The sequence below is a fragment of the Chlorocebus sabaeus genome, chromosome 9, assembly GCF_047675955.1.
Source record: "Chlorocebus sabaeus isolate Y175 chromosome 9, mChlSab1.0.hap1, whole genome shotgun sequence".
Taxonomy (NCBI): Eukaryota; Metazoa; Chordata; class Mammalia; order Primates; family Cercopithecidae; genus Chlorocebus; species Chlorocebus sabaeus.
In genome coordinates this window covers 120,970,986-120,990,301 of record NC_132912.1, presented here as the reverse complement: position 1 = coordinate 120,990,301, position 19,316 = coordinate 120,970,986, and the positions used below count along the sequence as shown (strand labels likewise).

At 36.5% G+C, this 19,316-nt stretch overlaps 1 protein-coding gene across 2 annotated transcripts in view; it reads left to right on the top strand.

Moving 5' to 3' along the window:
* FAM204A (family with sequence similarity 204 member A) overlaps positions 1 to 18,836 on the top strand; it is a 32,417-nt gene extending 13,581 nt beyond the window's left edge. For both annotated transcript variants that reach the window (XM_007964232.3, XM_007964233.3), the window contains 3 exons: positions 3,480 to 3,569; positions 18,250 to 18,356; positions 18,654 to 18,836. In XM_007964232.3, the coding sequence (XP_007962423.2) occupies positions 3,480 to 3,569; positions 18,250 to 18,356; positions 18,654 to 18,705 (249 nt within the window). In that variant the 3' untranslated portion in view covers positions 18,706 to 18,836. The remainder of the gene's footprint in view (positions 1 to 3,479; positions 3,570 to 18,249; positions 18,357 to 18,653) is intronic.
* Positions 18,837 to 19,316: the final 480 nt, after the last annotated feature.

Below are 19,316 nucleotides of genomic sequence, written 5' to 3'. Positions count from 1 at the left end.
GGACACACCAAGCCGGTGACACAGCCTGCTCCCACTGAGTATAGGACCCAAGAGGGGAGAATACACAACTCGCTGTAGTGTGTCAGACAAGTTAAATGCTGAAGGGACACAAGGTACAGCAACAGTACAGTTTGGAGAGCCTTGTGTGGGGTTTGGGGAGGGTGATGGGGTCATAGGAATGTAGGGCTGAGGAGCGCTACATAGATAGGGAAGGTAACATTCGATGTGAACCTAAAGGAATGATTAATATTTTTCCAAGAGAAGCACATCAGAGGCACAGGGAACATTAAGAAAATGGTAAATGTGGCCAGAGATTAAAAAGCATAGCATTGCTGAAGATGGGGCTGAGAAAGCATTTGGGGACCCCTTTGTGAAGGGAGTGGGGTGTTATTCAAAGGGAATATGAAGTAATGTTTTAAGCTGGGTAATGATACCTGTTTCAGAAAGAGAAGACTAGTTTAGAGATTGTTATAATATTCCAGATAAGGGATTGCATGCCCCTGAAGAAGCACAGAACGAAGAAATGAGAGAGACCTTTGCCAAAATAGAGTTCAGATAGGAGCAAGGGGTTGGAAGCATTGAAGATAACTGAGGATTCTATCAAAGGTGACTACGGAGGAGGAGAAGTGGGACAGCAAGTATTGGGCTTGTTACAGACATCATGAAATTGAAGACCTTGCCTTTTCAGGCCTTCAGTGTGAAGATGATTAGCAAGTAGCTGGAGATGTAGGTATTGGTACGGGGTAAGTCAGGTGTTTTTAATTATTTAGAGAGCACAACCAGCTCATAAAAAGTAATTGAAGCTTCAGGGCAGAGTAGATTACTGGGGAGGGTGAAAAGTAAGACGAAAAATATGCTAGTCAGAAACTTGAGGAACACTGTGATTAAGGGACAACCAGAGGAGATAGTGGGTAGTTTTGAAAAGGAGGACATGGCCGACTGTGGTGGCTCATGCCTATAATCCCAGCACTTTGAGAGGCTGAGGCAGGCATATCATGGGGTCAGGAGATTGAGACCATCCTGGCTAGCATGGTGAAACCCCGTCTCTACTAAAATACAAAAAATTAGCTGGGTGTAGTGGCATACACCTGTAGTCCCAACTACTTGGGAGGCTGAGGCAGGGGAATCACTTGAACCCAGGAGGCGGAGGGTGCAGTGAGCTGAGATTGCGCCACTGCGCTCCAGCCTAGGGACAGAATGAGACTCTGTCACCCAAAAAAAAAGACACAGTTGACATATATTTTAGCATGCATCAGAATCATATGGACTGCTGGGCCCCTAGTCCAGAGTTTTTCATAGAATTTGCATTTGCATTTCCAAGAAGTTTCCAGGTAATGTTGATACTGCTAGTTCAGCACTTAAACTTTGAGAACCACTGGCTTAGAGTTTAGTTGATAATGGTAATTGTGGGTTGCAAGTTAGAGAGGAAGAAGAGGAGGATCTAAGAAGGGACTGAAGGACTGTGCCAGGGAATGAGGTTCCAGTAAAGGCAAAGCAGATGCATTAGGTAAAAAGACTTAGGGTGAGTGGAAGAATTGTATTCAGGGAGTAGAATTCTAGATTATGAAGTTTTGGAGGTGGAACTTTCGGGCAGTGTCTATGACATGACATACAGCAATCTTACTCCAAGTGCACTGATATACAAAGAGATAAGGAATGTGTGCCTGAATGTAACTCAGTGTACTACTTTCCTCATGCAGAAATTCTAGTCCCCCACCACCCCCAGCAAAAGCCGTCTAGACAAACTGTTTTGTTGTTGTTTTTAAGAGACAGGGTCTTGCTCTGTCACCCAGGTTAAACTGCAGTGGTGTGATTATAGCCCACTGCAGCCTCAAACTCCTGGGCTCAAACAGTCCTCTTCTGTCAGTATCCCTAGTAGCTCTGGGACTAAAGGTGTGTATCAGCACTCCCGGCCACTACAAAACTGTGTTTAGTCATGAAGCTGATTTGTATTCTGGCACAAGCTCCTCATCTTTACATGGACCAAAATAAACGGTTCATGGGTAGGCACTGTGTACAGACCAGACCTGGCCCACAGGCCGTGACTGAAGCGGCACTGGCCTAGAGCATAGATTTCTGAAGTGCATCAAGTTAGAGGTCCCAGGGTGGTGTTTGGACCATTAGGAGAGGAGTTCTGTAGAAATGGAAGAAAGAGATGTTTCTGGAGACTGGTAGATGATCATAGGACAAGAATGGGAGGTGAGCATTAGATCCTTATGGCCTCAGGTCACAGACTATGAGGCACTGTTGAATGGTCTCCAGCTAAACAGGAAAGCAAGCAGAAAAGTCTGTTGCCCTTGCAGGTATTAAATACTTAGGTGGGGTCTGTGAGAAGGAATCGTCTTCTCTTAGCAACAGACATCAGTGACAACCTTACTGGTCTTTGTTTCTGTAATCTGTTTAGGCAAATTATGTTGTTATTTTTTACATCTCATCTCAACAAAGGCTACACAGGAACAGAATTCTCTCAGTTGACTGGCATAATCAAGCAATATGCTGATGGAAGAGACATTCTTAGGACTTCTGTTATTAAATAAGGAAAAGTCTGTAAGAGGTAGAGTATTAACAGTGAATGTGGAAGTTAAGAGACTAGATAAGACATTGTTGGATAAAATTTGCTTCTAAGAAGCATATATTAGACCATATTTTAAAGTTTTTATTATCTGTAGTAACTATTTTCACAAGCTAGAACTGCAGTTATTTAAGTCTAAGCATCTTTTTATAAATGTGTGATGCATTCTACCCTAGTCTGTTTGGTAATCGCATGAAAATATTAATTATAATTTCCTGAAGTATCTTTAGTAAATAAAAACATATACATAAGAAAATAAAATCAATCTTATGTGTAATTTTCCTCTGCTGTTTAATATTCAGCCTAATGGTCATAGTCAAAGACTATGGAGGCTATTGATTGAAAGTCTTGAGCTATAGGAATGGGCAGTAAGAAAAGAGACAGAAGAAACTTGTGGTTGAGAATGCAGGCTCTGAGCAAACCTGAATTCATGTGATGGCTTTACTGCTTACAGACTGTGGCTTTGGCCAAGTTCAGGAGTCTCAGGCTCTGTTTCCTCACCTTTAAAACAGGATAGAATTATTATTCATGGTGTTATTATAAGAATTAAATGAGCCTTCTTACAGTACTAAGCCCAGAATCTGCCACGTAATAAACACTCCATAATTTTTAGCTGTTGTTGTCATCAACATTATTGTTGTTGTTAAGGGAAAGCATAGGCTTTGATTCACAAAAATCTGGATTTGCATCTTATTTTTATTAGTTCAAGAAGTTATATGACCTCAGGTAAGCCATTTACTGTTTCAGCCAGTACCAATGGGAATGGTAGCAGCTACCTTCTGGTGTTACTGTGAGAATTAAATGGTCTACATGTGTAACACATTCAGTATAATCCTGTGACATGGTCTTGGCTAGCAAATGTTCGCTTTTCTTCCTGCCCCTAATTTTAGGTTTCTTTTCTTTCTAGTCAGGCCTTGAAAAGAGGATAGACCAGGCTGTGGAGGAGTGGAATATTGAGAAGGCTGAGGAACTTAGCAACCAGCTAGCTACTCGAGAGGTGAGTCAAATGGGTTACACATTTTCTGTGTTTTCAAATTTTCTAAAATGAATGTGTATTCTTTTTATGATCATTAATAAGTTCAGTATTAAAATATTTCATCTAAGGTTTTCCTTTTTGTCCATTTTCTTCCCTCTCATTCTGTCATTTAAATCATTCTGGTCTAAAACTCTTGCTAGAAATAATCCATGATTGATACTGAACCTTAGATTCTACCTAGATCAGAGAGATTTGTTTCAGGTATGATTAAAATGCTAGCTTTCTTTTCCATTTGCATCTTTAACTCATTTGAACTCTGAGGGCAACTGTGTATTCTAAGGTCACATCCCTCAAACTTTTCTTAACCCTTGGTAAAATGCTTTCTTACTGTTTGCTCAGCACATCCCCCCTCAGCCCTAAAGAATTTTGAGTCTTTTTTCTTTTTTCTATAGTATAAAACTAATAGATATATTGGATATTCTTTTTCCAAGTACAGAAGACCACAAGAAGATTCTGACTTATACTCCTGGAGGTGGGGTGTGGGCAAATTCCCCCAGTTGAGAATTAATGTCAGTGTAGATTAAAGAGCTCATATTGGCGTGTGTTTTTATTATTTTTGTTGTTTTGTAATTCCATTTTTTTCCTTTCTAGGAAAAAATCTCCACCATAGTCTTTTTTAGTGCCTTGATCCTTCCCTCCTTCACCTCAGACTTAAACTACTCCATAGTGTTTTGTTACATAGAAAGCATCATGGGTTATCTGGGTAAATTACTGGCCACACTCACTATTCGGACTTTTTATCCTAAACTGAGACCAGAGATAACTTTGTGATTTCAGCAAATTCTTCTTTGGAAGTACTGTTGCACTCTTTCATCGTTAGATCTGATGTAAAAATATCTACTGTGGATGGATGGATGTTGTGATTTTTGCATTTTTCGTTTTGTCTTTTTCTTTTTGACTGCAGGCTTTAAGTATCTTGTGAATTTTTTATTTTGGCGTAAGGAAAAACAAGTTCAGAAAGGGGATTCAGAAATTATCGTTTTTTCTTTAAACCTTTTAAAATCATTTGTCACATTAAATACTTCTGTGTATAATTTGTGTGAATGTGTTTGTGTGTGTGAGAGAGAGAATATATATTAATGACTAATGTAAAGGAAATTATAAAGCCGTGGACTTAATTTAGGGAAATAGCCAAGAAATAACACAAATGGCAGTTATTTGGCCTTTTAGAAAATAAGCTGACATTTTATATAAGGTATTTTTTAATTGTAAAATGTGCGTAACATAAAATATACCATCTTAATCATTTTTAACTGTGCGGTTCGGTAGCATTAAGTACATTCACGTTGTTATCCAGCCATCACCATCTTCCTCCAAAGCTTTTTGTCTTGCAGAACTGAAACTCTGTACCCATTAAACTCTGTACCCATTCTCCCCTCCACCCAGCCTTGGGCAGCCACTCTTCTGTCTCCATGAATTTGACTGCTATGGGTATCTCATATAAGTGAAATTATTTAATCTTTGTCCATTTGCATCTGGCATATTTCACTTAACATGGTATCCTCAGATTTACTCCATGTTGCAGCATGTGTCAGAACTCCTTTCCTTTTTAGGGCTGAATAATACTCTGTTGTATGTACTTCTCACATTCTGGGTTTATATTGCATTTTGCTGATGTATTCATCTTTCAGTGGACACTTGGGTTACTTCTACCTTTTGACCATTATGAAAATGCTGCTATGAATATTGGTGTACAAATATCTGTTTGAATGCCTGCTTTCAGTTCTTTTGGGTATGTACCCAGAAGTGAAAGTGCTAGATCACAAAGTATTTTCACTGCTTTTTTTTTTTCTTATAAGATACAATTCTCCCCTTCCCATCTTATAAGTTCTTGTGCGTGCAGTTTAACCATTACTCTATTTCATCTCTAAGGTAGCCATATTTTGATTCATTGAGTATAGCTTTCATTGTGTATAACAGCATTTTATTAATCTATTTTAGAATAGAAAGGTACAGGTATCTCATTTTAATAAAGTGAATTTGAAAGTGTGTTGAATGGTGCCACAAACTCAGTAGGATTTCAGTGTTAGTTGTTATTACAGTGGCTTCTTCAATATGAATAAAGTAGGAGTCCTTCTCCCTATGATGAGATCTGTGCTGAAAATCTTCTTTAAAATTCTATTCAACAAACATAATCTCTTTTGTTTGTTAGTAAGTAGACTCTTTGGGGACTTGAAACTTTTATTTCCATAGAAAGGCTTTTAGAAATAGTGGCTTCGTTTCTTGACCAGCTTGGAAGTATAGTTACTTCCAAGTATAGTATATACTTTCAAGTAATTGTACTTGAAAGTATAGCAAAATTATACAGTAGTATATCTAATCTCCTAATTTTGAAGAGTTGACCATGAAAATGTCAGGAAATGGTGGGGAGGGGCAGTGCCTGTGGGGTTGGAAGAGACTCCAATGCGTAGATACCTTTCTGGCTCTAAGGATGGGGGCGTATAGTGAGGAGTGGCTGAAGATTTAAGGGAGCTTTCAGGGACTGAAAAGTACACAAGGCAGCAGTAACCAGTCCCTAGGGATGCAGAAGCTGGTGGAAGTCTGGTCTGAATATCTACCTCATTTGGATCAGAAACAGAACCTTCTAGAGAACGGATACTTAAATGCATTACTAGTGATAATGAAGTATTCCATGTCCTGCCGTATGTTGAACAAGTGTCTCTTGAATCCCTTTAACAATTCTGGAAATGTGTTACTAGTTGCTGTCAGATGCTGGCTGCTCTGGAGTCTGTGAGATAGTTCCGAGTAAAGCGTAAGACAGGCGCATAAGAAAAACTAACAGAGACATAGAGTATGGCTGCCCTATTGTTCTTAGAAATGGTATGGATTTTTTCTCTTCGCTGGTCTCTTCGGGATCACAGGACTTAACAAACTGGTGTCCTATTGCCGTTGCTTGTCCATTCTTCCTTTTGGAAGATCCCAGAGTTGTGTATTGTGTGATCTCTTCCAAGTAGCAAGTGACTGACCAGCAGAATCCCCCAAGTCAGTCAGTTTCCTCAGAGTTTGCTTTGCTAAAGGAAGAAAAGGTAAGGCAAAGCCTAGTCTTTAGGGTTAAAATGTGGACTCCGTGTGATCTATGCACAACTGTCCATCTTTTTATCTTTTTCTGCTTATTAGTACCCCCATCTGAAACAAGGGGAATTCACAGAGAAACATTTATTTTACTGCAGGTTCTATGCTCCTTTTAGTAGAGTTAGTAATGCTGAAGTTTTGAGTTGAACGCATTTTACTTAAAACAAAAAAAAAAACAACACCACCCTTTATATTTTGCAATTATTTCAGACTTTCAAAAAGTTGAGAAATTTGTAAAAAGGTTTCCTATTTACCTTTCCCTCAGATACTGGAAATACATTTTACAACATTTGCCTTCATGTTTTCTAGTTTGACATAATTTATTTAAGTTTGCCAGGTGTCCCACTAATTCTATTTATTGCAAAAGAAAGTTCTTTTTCCTGGTCAATGACTTTGCATTTTGTCATCATGTTTCTTTAGTTTTTTTAATCTGGAATGTTTCCTCAGTCTTTCTTTGTTTCTTAGAACCTTAATATTTCTGAAGAGGCCAGTTACATTGTAGCATGTCCCTTACAATTTTGATTGTCTGCTGTTTCCTCATGATTAATTTTAGGTTATGCATTTTTGGCAGGAAAATCCCGGGAGTAATGTGTGTTTCTCAGTGTCAGCGATCCAGAGACTCATGCAGTCTCTTTGTCCCTTTCCTGATGGTGTTACTTTGATTAACTACTTCAGGTAGTGTCTCCAGATTTCTCCACTGTGACGTTATTGTTTCTTCCTTTGGAATAAATAAGTGTCTTGTGGGGAGTTAGGAGATAATCTGAGACTGTGTAAATGTTCTCTTTCTCATGTTTTCCCCATTTGTTTTAGTGTCCACTGCTGACTTTCTTGCTTGTGGCAGTTTTTATTACGGTGACTGCCAAATTCCTTTTGATCTTTAAAATATGACCTCTTTGTACTTTTAATCGTCACCTGGCAAACTAAAACTTGGCTTAAGTGAGCTATTGGATTATAGAATCTTTTATGTGTCTTTGTTAAATTTCTCAGTAAATGTGGACAATTGGGATTTGGATAAAGTTTTCCTAAATGATGCACTGGGTTGGTATAGGGTCACCATGTGACGTTCTGCCCACCAGCAGTTGCATATGCACTCTGTCCTTGTCTGCCGCGTTACCATTCACTGCAAGCTTTCCTTCTGTGTGCAGTTTGAAGCTGTTTGTCAAAGCATACAGAACTAGTGCCTTAGAGGTTTCAGAAATGTGAGTTTCCTTTGAGGATATTAGGATTCTTTTTTTTTTTTTTTTTTTTTTTTTGCTTTATCATACTGCAGTTTTAGAAATGGGAATTGTATGATACTGACTAGATGTTTTCCATTTTTTAAGGGCTATTTTCTGTCATACTTTTTGACAAATGAGATTGCTTTAGAGATACATGAGATTTTCAGCACTTGTAAATGTAAGAATAGTAAATGTTTTCCTCAGTGTTCTTTTTATGTTCATACAAATAAATTTATTTGATGTGGGATTATAGCATTCTTTTAATCAGATTATAGCATTCTGATTAAAAGAAAAATAATTTAGGCCCTGTTCTTTGCCCTGTATAAGTGGAAAAACATCTGGAAAATGTTTGCAGTTCAGACACAGGCATTGGAAAGATACTGATGTTACTTTCATTAAGCACCCGTGAAGAATAATCAAGATGGAATTTTTGAATGGATAGTTTGGTTTGAGATTTAATTTTACATATTTATCTCCTTGGTACCAATCACTGTGGATATGAGATGGGATTTTGAGAACTAAGTGTGAGTTTGGGGACAGAAGCCCTTTATGAATTAAATGTATACGTGCATGGTAGGTGTCCTTTTGGAAATCAGGTATATTGGTTTTCATCAGTACCGTTTTCTTTTTTCAAGCAGCAATGACTGGGACCTGCTGATAAAGCCTTTGCTCAGAGGCACAGATCCCAGAGTTCTTAAAGCCTTTTCCAACCATAATAAGTGAAACTAATTTTTGATGTTTAACATTTATAAGCCTATGAAACCAATGGGGCAGCATCAGTATTGAGAAAAATGAAGCCAAAAGTAGAACCATGTCTGAGAATAGGCCTTGAAAATAGTTCTTAAAAAGAAAAAAAAAACCACACCCACACAAACGGCATTCCAAAATAAGACTGTTAGTGTGCTCCTGTTGTGATACAGCAAGAACATAGTTTTCCAGAATCATGTTCTCTTGAATTAATGATGACATTAAGATGTGTAGAATCTGGTTTGGGGGGATGACTCAATCACGTTCACATGTTTGAAGCCTAGATTTTGCCATCATCTTTGGTTTTATCATGTAATGTGGTTGAGACTGTCCCTCCTGTTGATTACTTTGTTAAAAGTCTTGGAGGAGAGATGAAGTAGAAACATATAGTTGGGTTTGTGTCATACTGATGAAACTGTTCTAATTTGAAATATGTGTGTGTATGTATGTGTATAAAATACACATTCAAGTATTTGAGCATATTTGTGGCTTGTTAAACTCAGACTTGGTTTGATGTACATTCCATTCATTGATAATGATCATTGAAAATGCCACGCTTTGGTACTTTCTTTTCTTATACATTATGTTTATTAAAATCTAAATCATACCAATTTACAGAAAACAATAGAAACAAATACTTTAAGATTAAGTGCTAAAGCCTAGATTTAGCTAAGGAAACAGATTTAACTAAAAATTGTAATAAATAAATTAATTTAATTTTATAAAGTTTATTTTATTTAATAAATTAATTTTTTATTATAAATGAAGTAGAGTGCTTAAAATTTTGGATTTTAAAATACAGGTAAAGTTAATAATGTTAAAGAAGTAGCTGCTTACTACTGATTAATTACATTGAACCTCACATAAAAGGGAATTTCTCTCTAGGCATCTTCATGTTAGCCTGCTGTAGATAAAAACCAACTTGGTTTGGCTGCAGAACAGTGAGTGTCTGCCATCCAAAGCATCATACCTATTGCTCAGGTTGATTTCCATTATACCTGTATAGTGTGATGGCAGAAATGAATGGGGAAAAAGAGGTTGCCTGTGAATTTCATTTGAGCTTTTTTATGCCCTTAAAGATTATGCTTTTTCTGTAAATAGCTGAAACAGGATGGTCTTTGACGGCAGAGTAAACCTGACTCCTTGAAAACACCAGAATTTCATGTTGTAACATTATAATAGTTTTGCACAAGCTACAAAGAGTAATCATACTGGTTTTTGATGATTTGCAAGGCATTTAATATAATATTTACATCTGAGATCCTATGGTTATAATGCACTGCCATCTTTGTTGAATCCAAACCCTTTGATTTAGAGTCATGATATGATAAAATTTTTCATATTTTAAAGCTCATTTTTTGAACTTATAAAAAAGGAACTAAGGCAATGACTTTAGCCTTTAGTGCTGTTGAGCTTAATATTATTGAGTATATAACCATGGTGTATCACAGGTAGAAATGATAAATATATATATATCTCATTTTAATGGTACCCTCTTTATAGAAGTAAGTGTGGTCTTGGCAGAATGAATTGTGCCAGGAATTGAATTTTAATTTTATTATAAATGAAGTAGACTGCTTAAATTTTTGGATTTCAAAATACAGGTAAAGTTAATAATGTTGAAGTAGTAATAGTTTGTCAATATTTCAAGAAGGTAGGAATGACCATTAAAAAAAAAATAAAGTTTGAGTTGTTCAAGTTTTATTTTATAACTAAGTGAATTAAATGCTTCCTAAATTTGGGCAGACTGTTAATTTGTAGCCTAAACTCTGTAAAGCAATTGCGTAGAACATCTGAAGGCATTCTCCTAGAAGAGGACTATATATGTACATTTGAGGAGACAGATTTTTCATTTGATGTTAACGTCTGAGAAGTAGTCCTTTCTTGAAGGTGCTGTGGGTGCTGTGGCGCTTGCTCCAGTATTCAGGAGGACTTTTCCAGTCAGTTTATTGTTAGCTTTTGGTTTCCTGGAGAGGGTTCGACTACAATTCTTCCTTTTCATTTCAGTTATTAGTTTTATGTAGATGCAAGTGCTGTTATCTTGGTGGAAAAGGAGCTTGAAGTCCCCTCCCCCTGGGGGGAAAAACCCTCTCCCCACATAATACAATTTTGATCAGAGTACCTAGAGTGTTATTGTATCTGGAGTTCAAAACATTTGTTTAAATTTTGAACTAGAGATGTTCTCAAACTTAAGTTTAAAGTTACTTCTAGTCAATGCCATTATGTTTGCATCAAAAAAATAACTGAAAAAAAGTGAATTGAAAGACAATATTATAGTGAAGCAGATCTTTTTTCTGTTTTTGTGAATACTTTGTGTAGAAATGTCTTGACAACCATGTTTCTGAGGTAAAACGGTTTGCTCCGATACGAAGCTTAACGGTGTATTCCAATTAACTGTTCTAACAATTTACCACTGGAACCTGTGACCCTGCGGAAAGGTTGCAGGTCTTTTCTATTGTCTTAATTGTGATTTCTAGCCACTGAAGACTGAGTAGACATAGTAAAAGTACATTAAGTATTATATGTATTTTAAGGGTTTAAATTTAATATCTCCAAATCAACATTTTATTTTTATGGAAAGGAAGTTATTTCATTGCTAGTGTCAGGGATGTGTATGATAATATAGGTTTTACTGTAAAAGCAAATGGTTGTTTTTTGTTTAAATGGTTATTTCATACAGAGTCATCTAATATCTGCACTCTCCGGCAAAATATATTTTATGTCTCTCTTTCAAATTTTACTACTGTGCCTTCTGTCCCTTACTTTTTCTTTTGTTTGCTTATTATTACACTTTCCAGTAAAGCAGTAGAGTTTAGGAGACCATTTTCTTTTTGGTATATTTCACTAATCTGCAATGAGAAAGAATCTAGGAGACTGGGGAGGGAAAAAACCTCTCACCAAATAGGCTTGTGTTGGTCAGCAGCTAATTCACCACCTAGGGAAGGTGGGAACTCTGCCTTTGGGAAGGGTATGTGTGTCTGTTGAGGATCATCTAGAACTCGCTCTCATTCATTAACTTTGGTCATTTTTCAGTGCTTTTTAATTTAAAAGTTCCTCTGTGTATCATTTTGTATTCCGCACATTATCTAGGGGGGCGTTTAAAGGGCTATTTTAATTATTTGAAGCCTTGTTCTCCTTAGTTCTTACAAGTAATTCAGCTATTACATGTAGATCAACAATTAGCAAAGTTTATGGAAAATAAACTGTGTCTTCCCAAGTAGGAGAGGGCCTGGATGAATTTCTTTACATCTAGTTTAAAGATATGTTTGTTCCCATACAAAATTGTGCACAGCCGTGACATTGCAGCATTTTAACATCAGAAAAATAAGGCTAGTGTTCAGTGATGGTTTTTTTCTCTCAGGTTTTTAGGTGTGCTCATTCAGATCTCATTACATTGAGGATGTTTTCTTTTAACCTTTGGGGTATGATTGGGTGATCACCTCGAATGGCGTTCCTTATGCTCTCCTTTAATTATGTTTATCTGTGCTTTTAACTAACCTTAAAAGATTTCAGATGTTACAAGTCTAATTAAAGAGACAGACAAAGCACAGTTTATACTGTAGATTTTTTCTGCAGTTCAATTAATCAGCATGTTTTCTCTTTTAATTAAAACCATTTTAGTAAATTAAAGCCCACAGCAAAACACATATATAATTTGTTTGTAATTAGCTCTTAATTGGTGGTAGTTGAAGCTTAGCACCCTTGGTTTCTTTCTTCATGATTGCCATTTTATTAGCAGCCAGTCATTAATTAATCTTTTTCTAATTAGCTTATAAAACTGTTGATGGCACATTATTGTAAATGTGATTTTAAGTTCAAAGCTTGTTAATAGGCTTTCTTACTTAGAAGAACAGAGATAAAGAAATTGCTGAAAACAGTACTACAGTTCTTTAAAAAAACTGTCTTTCTTATGGGGGCTGTGTAAAGCATCTAACAGCTTATGGTTAAATTTTTAATGCTTTTTTCCCTTATGAATGGCATAAGTTGCTTGAATATAAATGTCTGTATCCAGGAGTAATTTCAACAGTAGAACATCTTCTTCTCCCTCCTTTGGAATACTGTAATCCACATATAATTTGAAGCCTTAATAGTCATCATTAAAACAGGTGTTATGTAAATGATTTCACTATGAAATCAGAGTTGAGTATATGAATCATATATGCACATATACACACATATATGAATGATATGTGGATATACACATATATGATAAAAGATATTTGTATATATATCTGATGTGTTTTAAAAACAGGATTTGTTGGGTTATGCTTTGAAATAAAGTGATAGGAGTTGTAGGTATAAAAATAAATGATAGCTGTTTATACAATTGTACATACATATAGATGTATGTAGTACACAAACATGCAAACATATGCAAACCTGTCCATGCACATTTTAAGGTGACAGTGAAATTAGGTGATTTTTTAGAACAGAAAATGATTTGATTTAAAGGAGTTAAGTGACTGGATATGGCCTAGTTTATTTGCTTCACCAGGGCTTTGGCATCTCAGGTGTGATCACGGAGGGAAAGGTACCAGTTCAAATGTAGATGTCTTGAATTTACTAGAGCACATACCATATTGAATTGTGGTTTGAGTGAAACACATTGGTCACATTGTATTCTTTGTTGAAATATACCACCAGTTTCTTAAAATTCCTTCACTGCATGGCATTCTGAGCTGTTTTTTAAAAATCAATCTTAGTGCAGCGTTTCGAAAGTTATTTTGTAAAAACACAGTATTACCAGTCATTGAAAGTGCTTTTTCTTATTTGCTTCTTGAACTTTGTAGGTTATTTCAACTTTGGCTATTTCTTTGCTTGTTTTTTGGAAGGCATTTTATGATGCTATGCAAGAGACACTAGAAAGGGATAGCTGACAAGGAAAAAATTAAAAATTGGATAAAAAGTAAATGAATAATGTCATATTACTAAAAAGATGAGAGGCTAATTTGTGCCGACTTTTTGCTAATTTTGTTCAAGCCTCAAAATGAGGAGCTGTCACCCGTTCTGTGTAGCACTGATGACAGTGCCAATGATCCATGAAATAAGCTGCCGCTGGCTTTGTTCTGATAAGAATGAACAAATCTGCACAATGTTCGGCTCCCAGAATCTCATTTTCATACTTGCATGCAGGCTAAAAGAAATAAGCTGTTTGCAGGCTTGATTAATCAGACATTGGAGGGGTTTTTGTCTCTTTGATCTCTTTCGTCTCCTAGGTAACTTGCTTGACATTAATGTTGAGCTTGAGTAAAGACAATCAAGAATTGTCGACCAAACTGATATAAAAATTAAAGACCTTAACACTTTAAGTACTCCAGTAATGGTTCCGCTTTACTTCAGAAAACATCTGTTTTCATTTAATTAAAGAACAAAAGAGAATGGCATAAATATTTTTCATAGAGACCTATTATTCCATAAAAAGTTAAAGTATGATAATTGGTATTTTTAAATAAGTGCCTTGAAAGTGTTCAAAAGGGAGGAAAACTTTAAAAATCTGTTACAAGCTAGTAATTTTGAGATGAGTAAAATATATTCTGAAACGGATAAGAAATTTACAGTTATGCTAGATTAAGCGGTTTGAATCAGATGCTTCAAATGATTATCAGCAAACTTTATAATGATAAGATTTTGCAAGAAAAACTAACTTTATTTTGAAGTTTGTCTTTTAAAAATCTGTACTATGTTACAAGGATGTGCCATTATATCTATTTTACAACCCAATATGATTTACACACGCTAAACCTGTAAAATTGAAAGGAATTAAAAAAATGTCGCCGTGCATTTGCTTGAGGTTATGCAGACGCTTTTACAAATCTTCCAAGTGGCTGTAAAGATGAATGCCTCAAGGGTCCAGCCAGGGCCCTGCTTTTCCAACCAGCTAAAGCCCTTATCTTAAATCCAAGCAAAGTACCATTAATCTTTTTGAAAGACCTTTTATGGCTTTTAATATATCCCAAATTAGAACATTTTACACCCTTGGTTCCTGAAATATGGTGATAAAAAGCCTTTAGAGCTTAATTTTCCTTACTGCATGCTCTGACCAATTTGCAGTTCTTTGTGATAATGTTTAGACACCTTAATTAAAATGCAGCAAAATATTGGATGTTCTATATGGAAAATGCTGATACTTTGGCTACACATACAAGAAATTTTGTATATATTTTTATTCATTTAAAGAAATTTCTTTCCACATTGTGTTGCTATAGTTATCTGATGACCCAAAACCATTTTTTAAATATAAAACCATTGACCAAGGTTTTGTGATGTTTACATTGAGCATGAAGATGCATTTTTCTTTTTATAGAACCGAAAGAGGGATTCTTTTCAGCCTATTTTATTTGTTTATAATACTGCAACACAGCATGATATTCTTTTATATTCTGGAACCCAGGTTAGTCGTCTCGACTGGGAAACCATTTCTTCTCAACTGCCTGTTTCATAGAAGGTCTTATTATCCTTTTATATTTTCAGATATTTTTTCTTTCTCCAGAGAAATAAGTGAGACACATTCATTTTAATTATATGAAGGACACAAAAAGGCTATGAGTTTTCATCATCATTACAAGCTATAAGATGTCTTTCTGTGGAGAATACATAGACCAGGTTTGTTTAGTGTTTTATCAGCTGAAGAATAGTTTAACCTAAGCCAAGGTAAAATACAGTTAGAAAATACACCTTTTATAGGATCAGGTCTGTTTGAAAGTGTTGCCTATGTACCTAGTCGTTTATTAAGTTTACAAAATGATGGAGCCCTCTCATGTGAATAGCTGTTTAATACGTTCTAATGAATTATTTTTAACAAGCATATACTGTATTAAGGAACATACGCTGTAAGTATTTACTGTGATGCTGGTTGTGCTGGATTTGGCCTTAGCTTTGCCAGAGCACTAAAAGCTTTTACATTCTTAGAGTACATGACATGTCGAGGGGAAGAGTCTATTGAAGTCAAATGACTGCATGCCTAGACATAGGGATCTGCTCTTTGGCTTGGTTTGGCTGTCCTAACCAGGACAACCATGTTGGGAAATTCCAGTGAGAAAAATGTAAGCCATGTCTTAATTGACAACAGTCTTAAAAAATAATTTTCTCACATTGTTAATGTGGTACATGGCAAATATGGCTCAGATAATTTTTGTTTCTTACAGTATAGTCTCAGTTGAAATATAAGAGAAGCTAGCTGAGTGGGCCATTTTTGGTGGGTGGTTTTAGCAAAACTGAATTTGCATTTGATAGGAATGGAGTTAATGGAAAAATATAGATTTTTCTGTTTTACCTGTTGGCGATGGGGAACAGGAAAGAGACTGAATTGTCCCCTTGAATGTTGAGAGACCTATATGCATCTTAAACACAAGTAGCCAGCTATGATTTACAGCAGAAGATAGTTTATTAGGTATATTTACTGCTCCCTTCAGAGCCTGCTGTACCTCCACATTTCCCAGCCCCCTTGTATTTAGTTGGAGCCATGTGAGTAGTTCTGACCAGTGGGCTCTGAGCAGAAATGATTTGTGTCACTGCTGAACTAAAGCATCGAAGAGCCATTGTGAGGCCCTCCAGCTCTTGTTCCACCATGATAATCCTGAAAGCCATATGTTGAGATGCTGCCATCACAAGTTAGAGGAGAGTCCTGCCCATCTACAGGGACTTAAAGCGAGACAAGAAATAAAAGTTAGCTAGTGAGATTTGGGTATTTGTTGGATACTGCAAGGTTGACTAGCCTAACTAGTTGACAGGTGTTAACTTGTTTTTTGTTTTTTTTTTTTTTTTTTTTTACATGTATGACAAATGGATAGTTTTTCAGTGGATAGGAATTTCATCTTAATGATAAATTATGCCACAGCCTCCTTCCAGAGTTTCATTTTCTCCTGGGATGATGATGATACAGGCTTTTGATTCTTAGCCTTTTTTTATTTGTTGACTTATGTGGACTTTTCTACAATAAAGAACTGGAAACGAAAAGAGAACCAAAAGAACAAAGCCAGTACTAAAGCAGTCAAATGTAACTGCCAACTCCTTCTCCCCAGCCCCACAGTTTGAAAACAACCCATTTTGCTCAGTGCTGTATCTCCAGCACCTAGAACAGTGCCTGGCAAAATTATGCATTTATGCCTTCGTAAAATTTGTTGAATGAATGTTATTCCTTTGAAAAAGAGGAAGACAACAGTAGCACTGCTAAATATGGATTTGAGTTTTGGGAAGACACTGAGGTCAGTCTGCTTTACAATGAATCATCCTTTCTTCGGCACCTTTCCTGTTGATGTTGACCAATTTGGCACTGTAGTTCAATTGTCAGCTTCCTTCCATTTGTCTAAGTTCTTTATATATATGTTCTTAACTGTACTGAAAAATCAAATCTGTTTTTGCCCTCATTTATAAACTACAGACAGTGCTTGATTACTACTTGTCGATTTCATCTAAAGGAAACTGTTCTCCAAGATTAAGCTGAAAGACATGTCAAGCGTGCCAAACCTTGCTCTCCTAAGTTTGCTTCTTTGCTTACACATGTGCTCAACCTCCTGCCATGCCTTACTATTGGCAAGCAGATCCCTAGAACTTAGGCTTTAACCTGTTGACTTTAGAGCGGCTTCTACGTCATTTCTTCTTTTTTGCAAGTCTGCCTGTCTACTAATGTGCATCAGTTGAGTACAAGGGATAGAAAAGGCAAGAAGCACCAAAGAGGTACTTAGTTTTTATTGTTTAACCTGGGTTCCTAATGGGTACTCTTGAGCTGTCCACATTGGTGGGCATTTTAAAAATAAGAGCACACTAAAAGTAGAAGATATCATCACAGTGCTTATCCTGGAGAGACTTGCTAGGGAACAGCTCTGCAGCCAGAGCGCTGTGTAGAGCAGAGTGTGTAACTGAAAGTTGAAGGGCTGGAGAAACAAGGACTGTTTTAGGTTGAGTTAAAGAAGACTTCTGGGATGGGGGATTTCACTGTGAATGGACCTTGTAGGACTGGCAGATGGATGTAAGGGGGGCACACATAGAGGGCCCTGCACAGGGGACACTTTAATACTGTGGTCCTGGTGCCCAGCCTTTTCACCTTAGTACCCCTGATATTCTTTTTTTCTCTCAGTGAATTAAAAGCTGTTGCCCATCATACAGAGTGCATTTATGAGGTAGTAATTAGCTTTCCCATGTTTTATTAATCACATCTGTGACTGCCAATCAGAGCTTCTGATCAGCATGAGATAACTGGTGTGACCATACTGAGTTGCTGTAATTCTAGCCCAGAGCAAAGAAACTTGATGTCTCTGTCAGTGTCTGCAGCCTTATCAGGGGTAAATTCCTGTTCAGCCTACTGCAATGCTGAAATAGCTTGAAGATCCTCATTACTACCTTTGTGGACCCTCGAGGGGCCTCAGTTTGAGAAGGATTTCCATCCAGGAGACTGGTATAACTAGGGTAAAGGGTCTATTGGGAGTCACAGGAGATACGGGTCCTATCTTTGTATTCATTATACTTTGAGAGGGACTGAATGTAGAATTTCTAATTTCTAGACATGGCTTTCTTACCCATAAGTTCTCAATTATTTGTATAACTGTGAGTACTGTATTAGCTGGAATATTTATTTTCACTTTTTTTTTCTCCTTTGTAATTCTTAGCTTGGTGTAAAAATTGCCAAAGCAGTTGCCTGCCACAACTTTGTAAAAGCCAAAAAGGAGGTTGAAAATTCACAGGCTGCCCGAAAAAAGAAGAAACTCGCATGGGGGTGAGTTTACTTAAGATTTTTAGTAGTAATTCTTCTGACTTCACAGAAATTGTAGAAATTCTGCTAATATATTTTGTGATCTAGTTCATGTGTAACTGTTACTCATTTTTTTTCTTTGTTGAATGTTTATCAGATTATAAATATGGAGGTGTTTCTTCATCCTGTTTAATGTTTATTTTGTAATCATTGGAGTATGTGAAAAATTTTTGATTGTTTTGCTTTGGTCTCTAAACGTATTCAGCGAAGTATTTTTTTATTTTAAGAAATAAATTGAGATTTTTATGTTCTTCATTTTAGGTTTGAAGCAAAGAAGAGATGGGAAACCAAAAGCAACATGGGATACATGTAACTTGCCAGAGTGCTTCAAGACATTTGTAGACTCAGATGCTCAATTTACTGAGAATGTTTTCCTGCCTGTGTTAATACCTCAGAAAATTGATAGCACTAAAACAAAAATAAACATAAAATTTGGGATTTTGATTATCAGCTCTTTTCAGTCTTTCTTTAAGGATTTTGTCCTGTTGAAGTGAATACAATGAAGCATTCTGTTATTTGTATAAGAAATGTAAGAAAATATAGAAAGAAGAGGATAAGATTTTGTTTATTCATTTGTATGGATGGACCCTCGGCATAAAATCACTTTGGGCACTTTTCATTCATTTGGTTTAGCATGGCCAGTGAGCGTCTTGTACTTAATTTTTTTTTTTTTTTTTTTTTTGAGACAGAGCCTCACTCGCTCTGTCACCCAGGCTAGGGTGCAGTAGCACGATCTTGGCTCACTGCAACCACTGCTCCTGGGTTCAAGTGATTCTCATGCCTCAGCCTCCTGAGTAGCTGGGATTACGGGCGAACGCCACCATGCCCAACTAATTTTTTTTTTTTTTTTTTTTTTTTTTTTTTGTATTTTTAGTAGAGACAGAGTTTTGCTGTGTTGGTCAGGCTGGTCTTGAACTCCTGGCC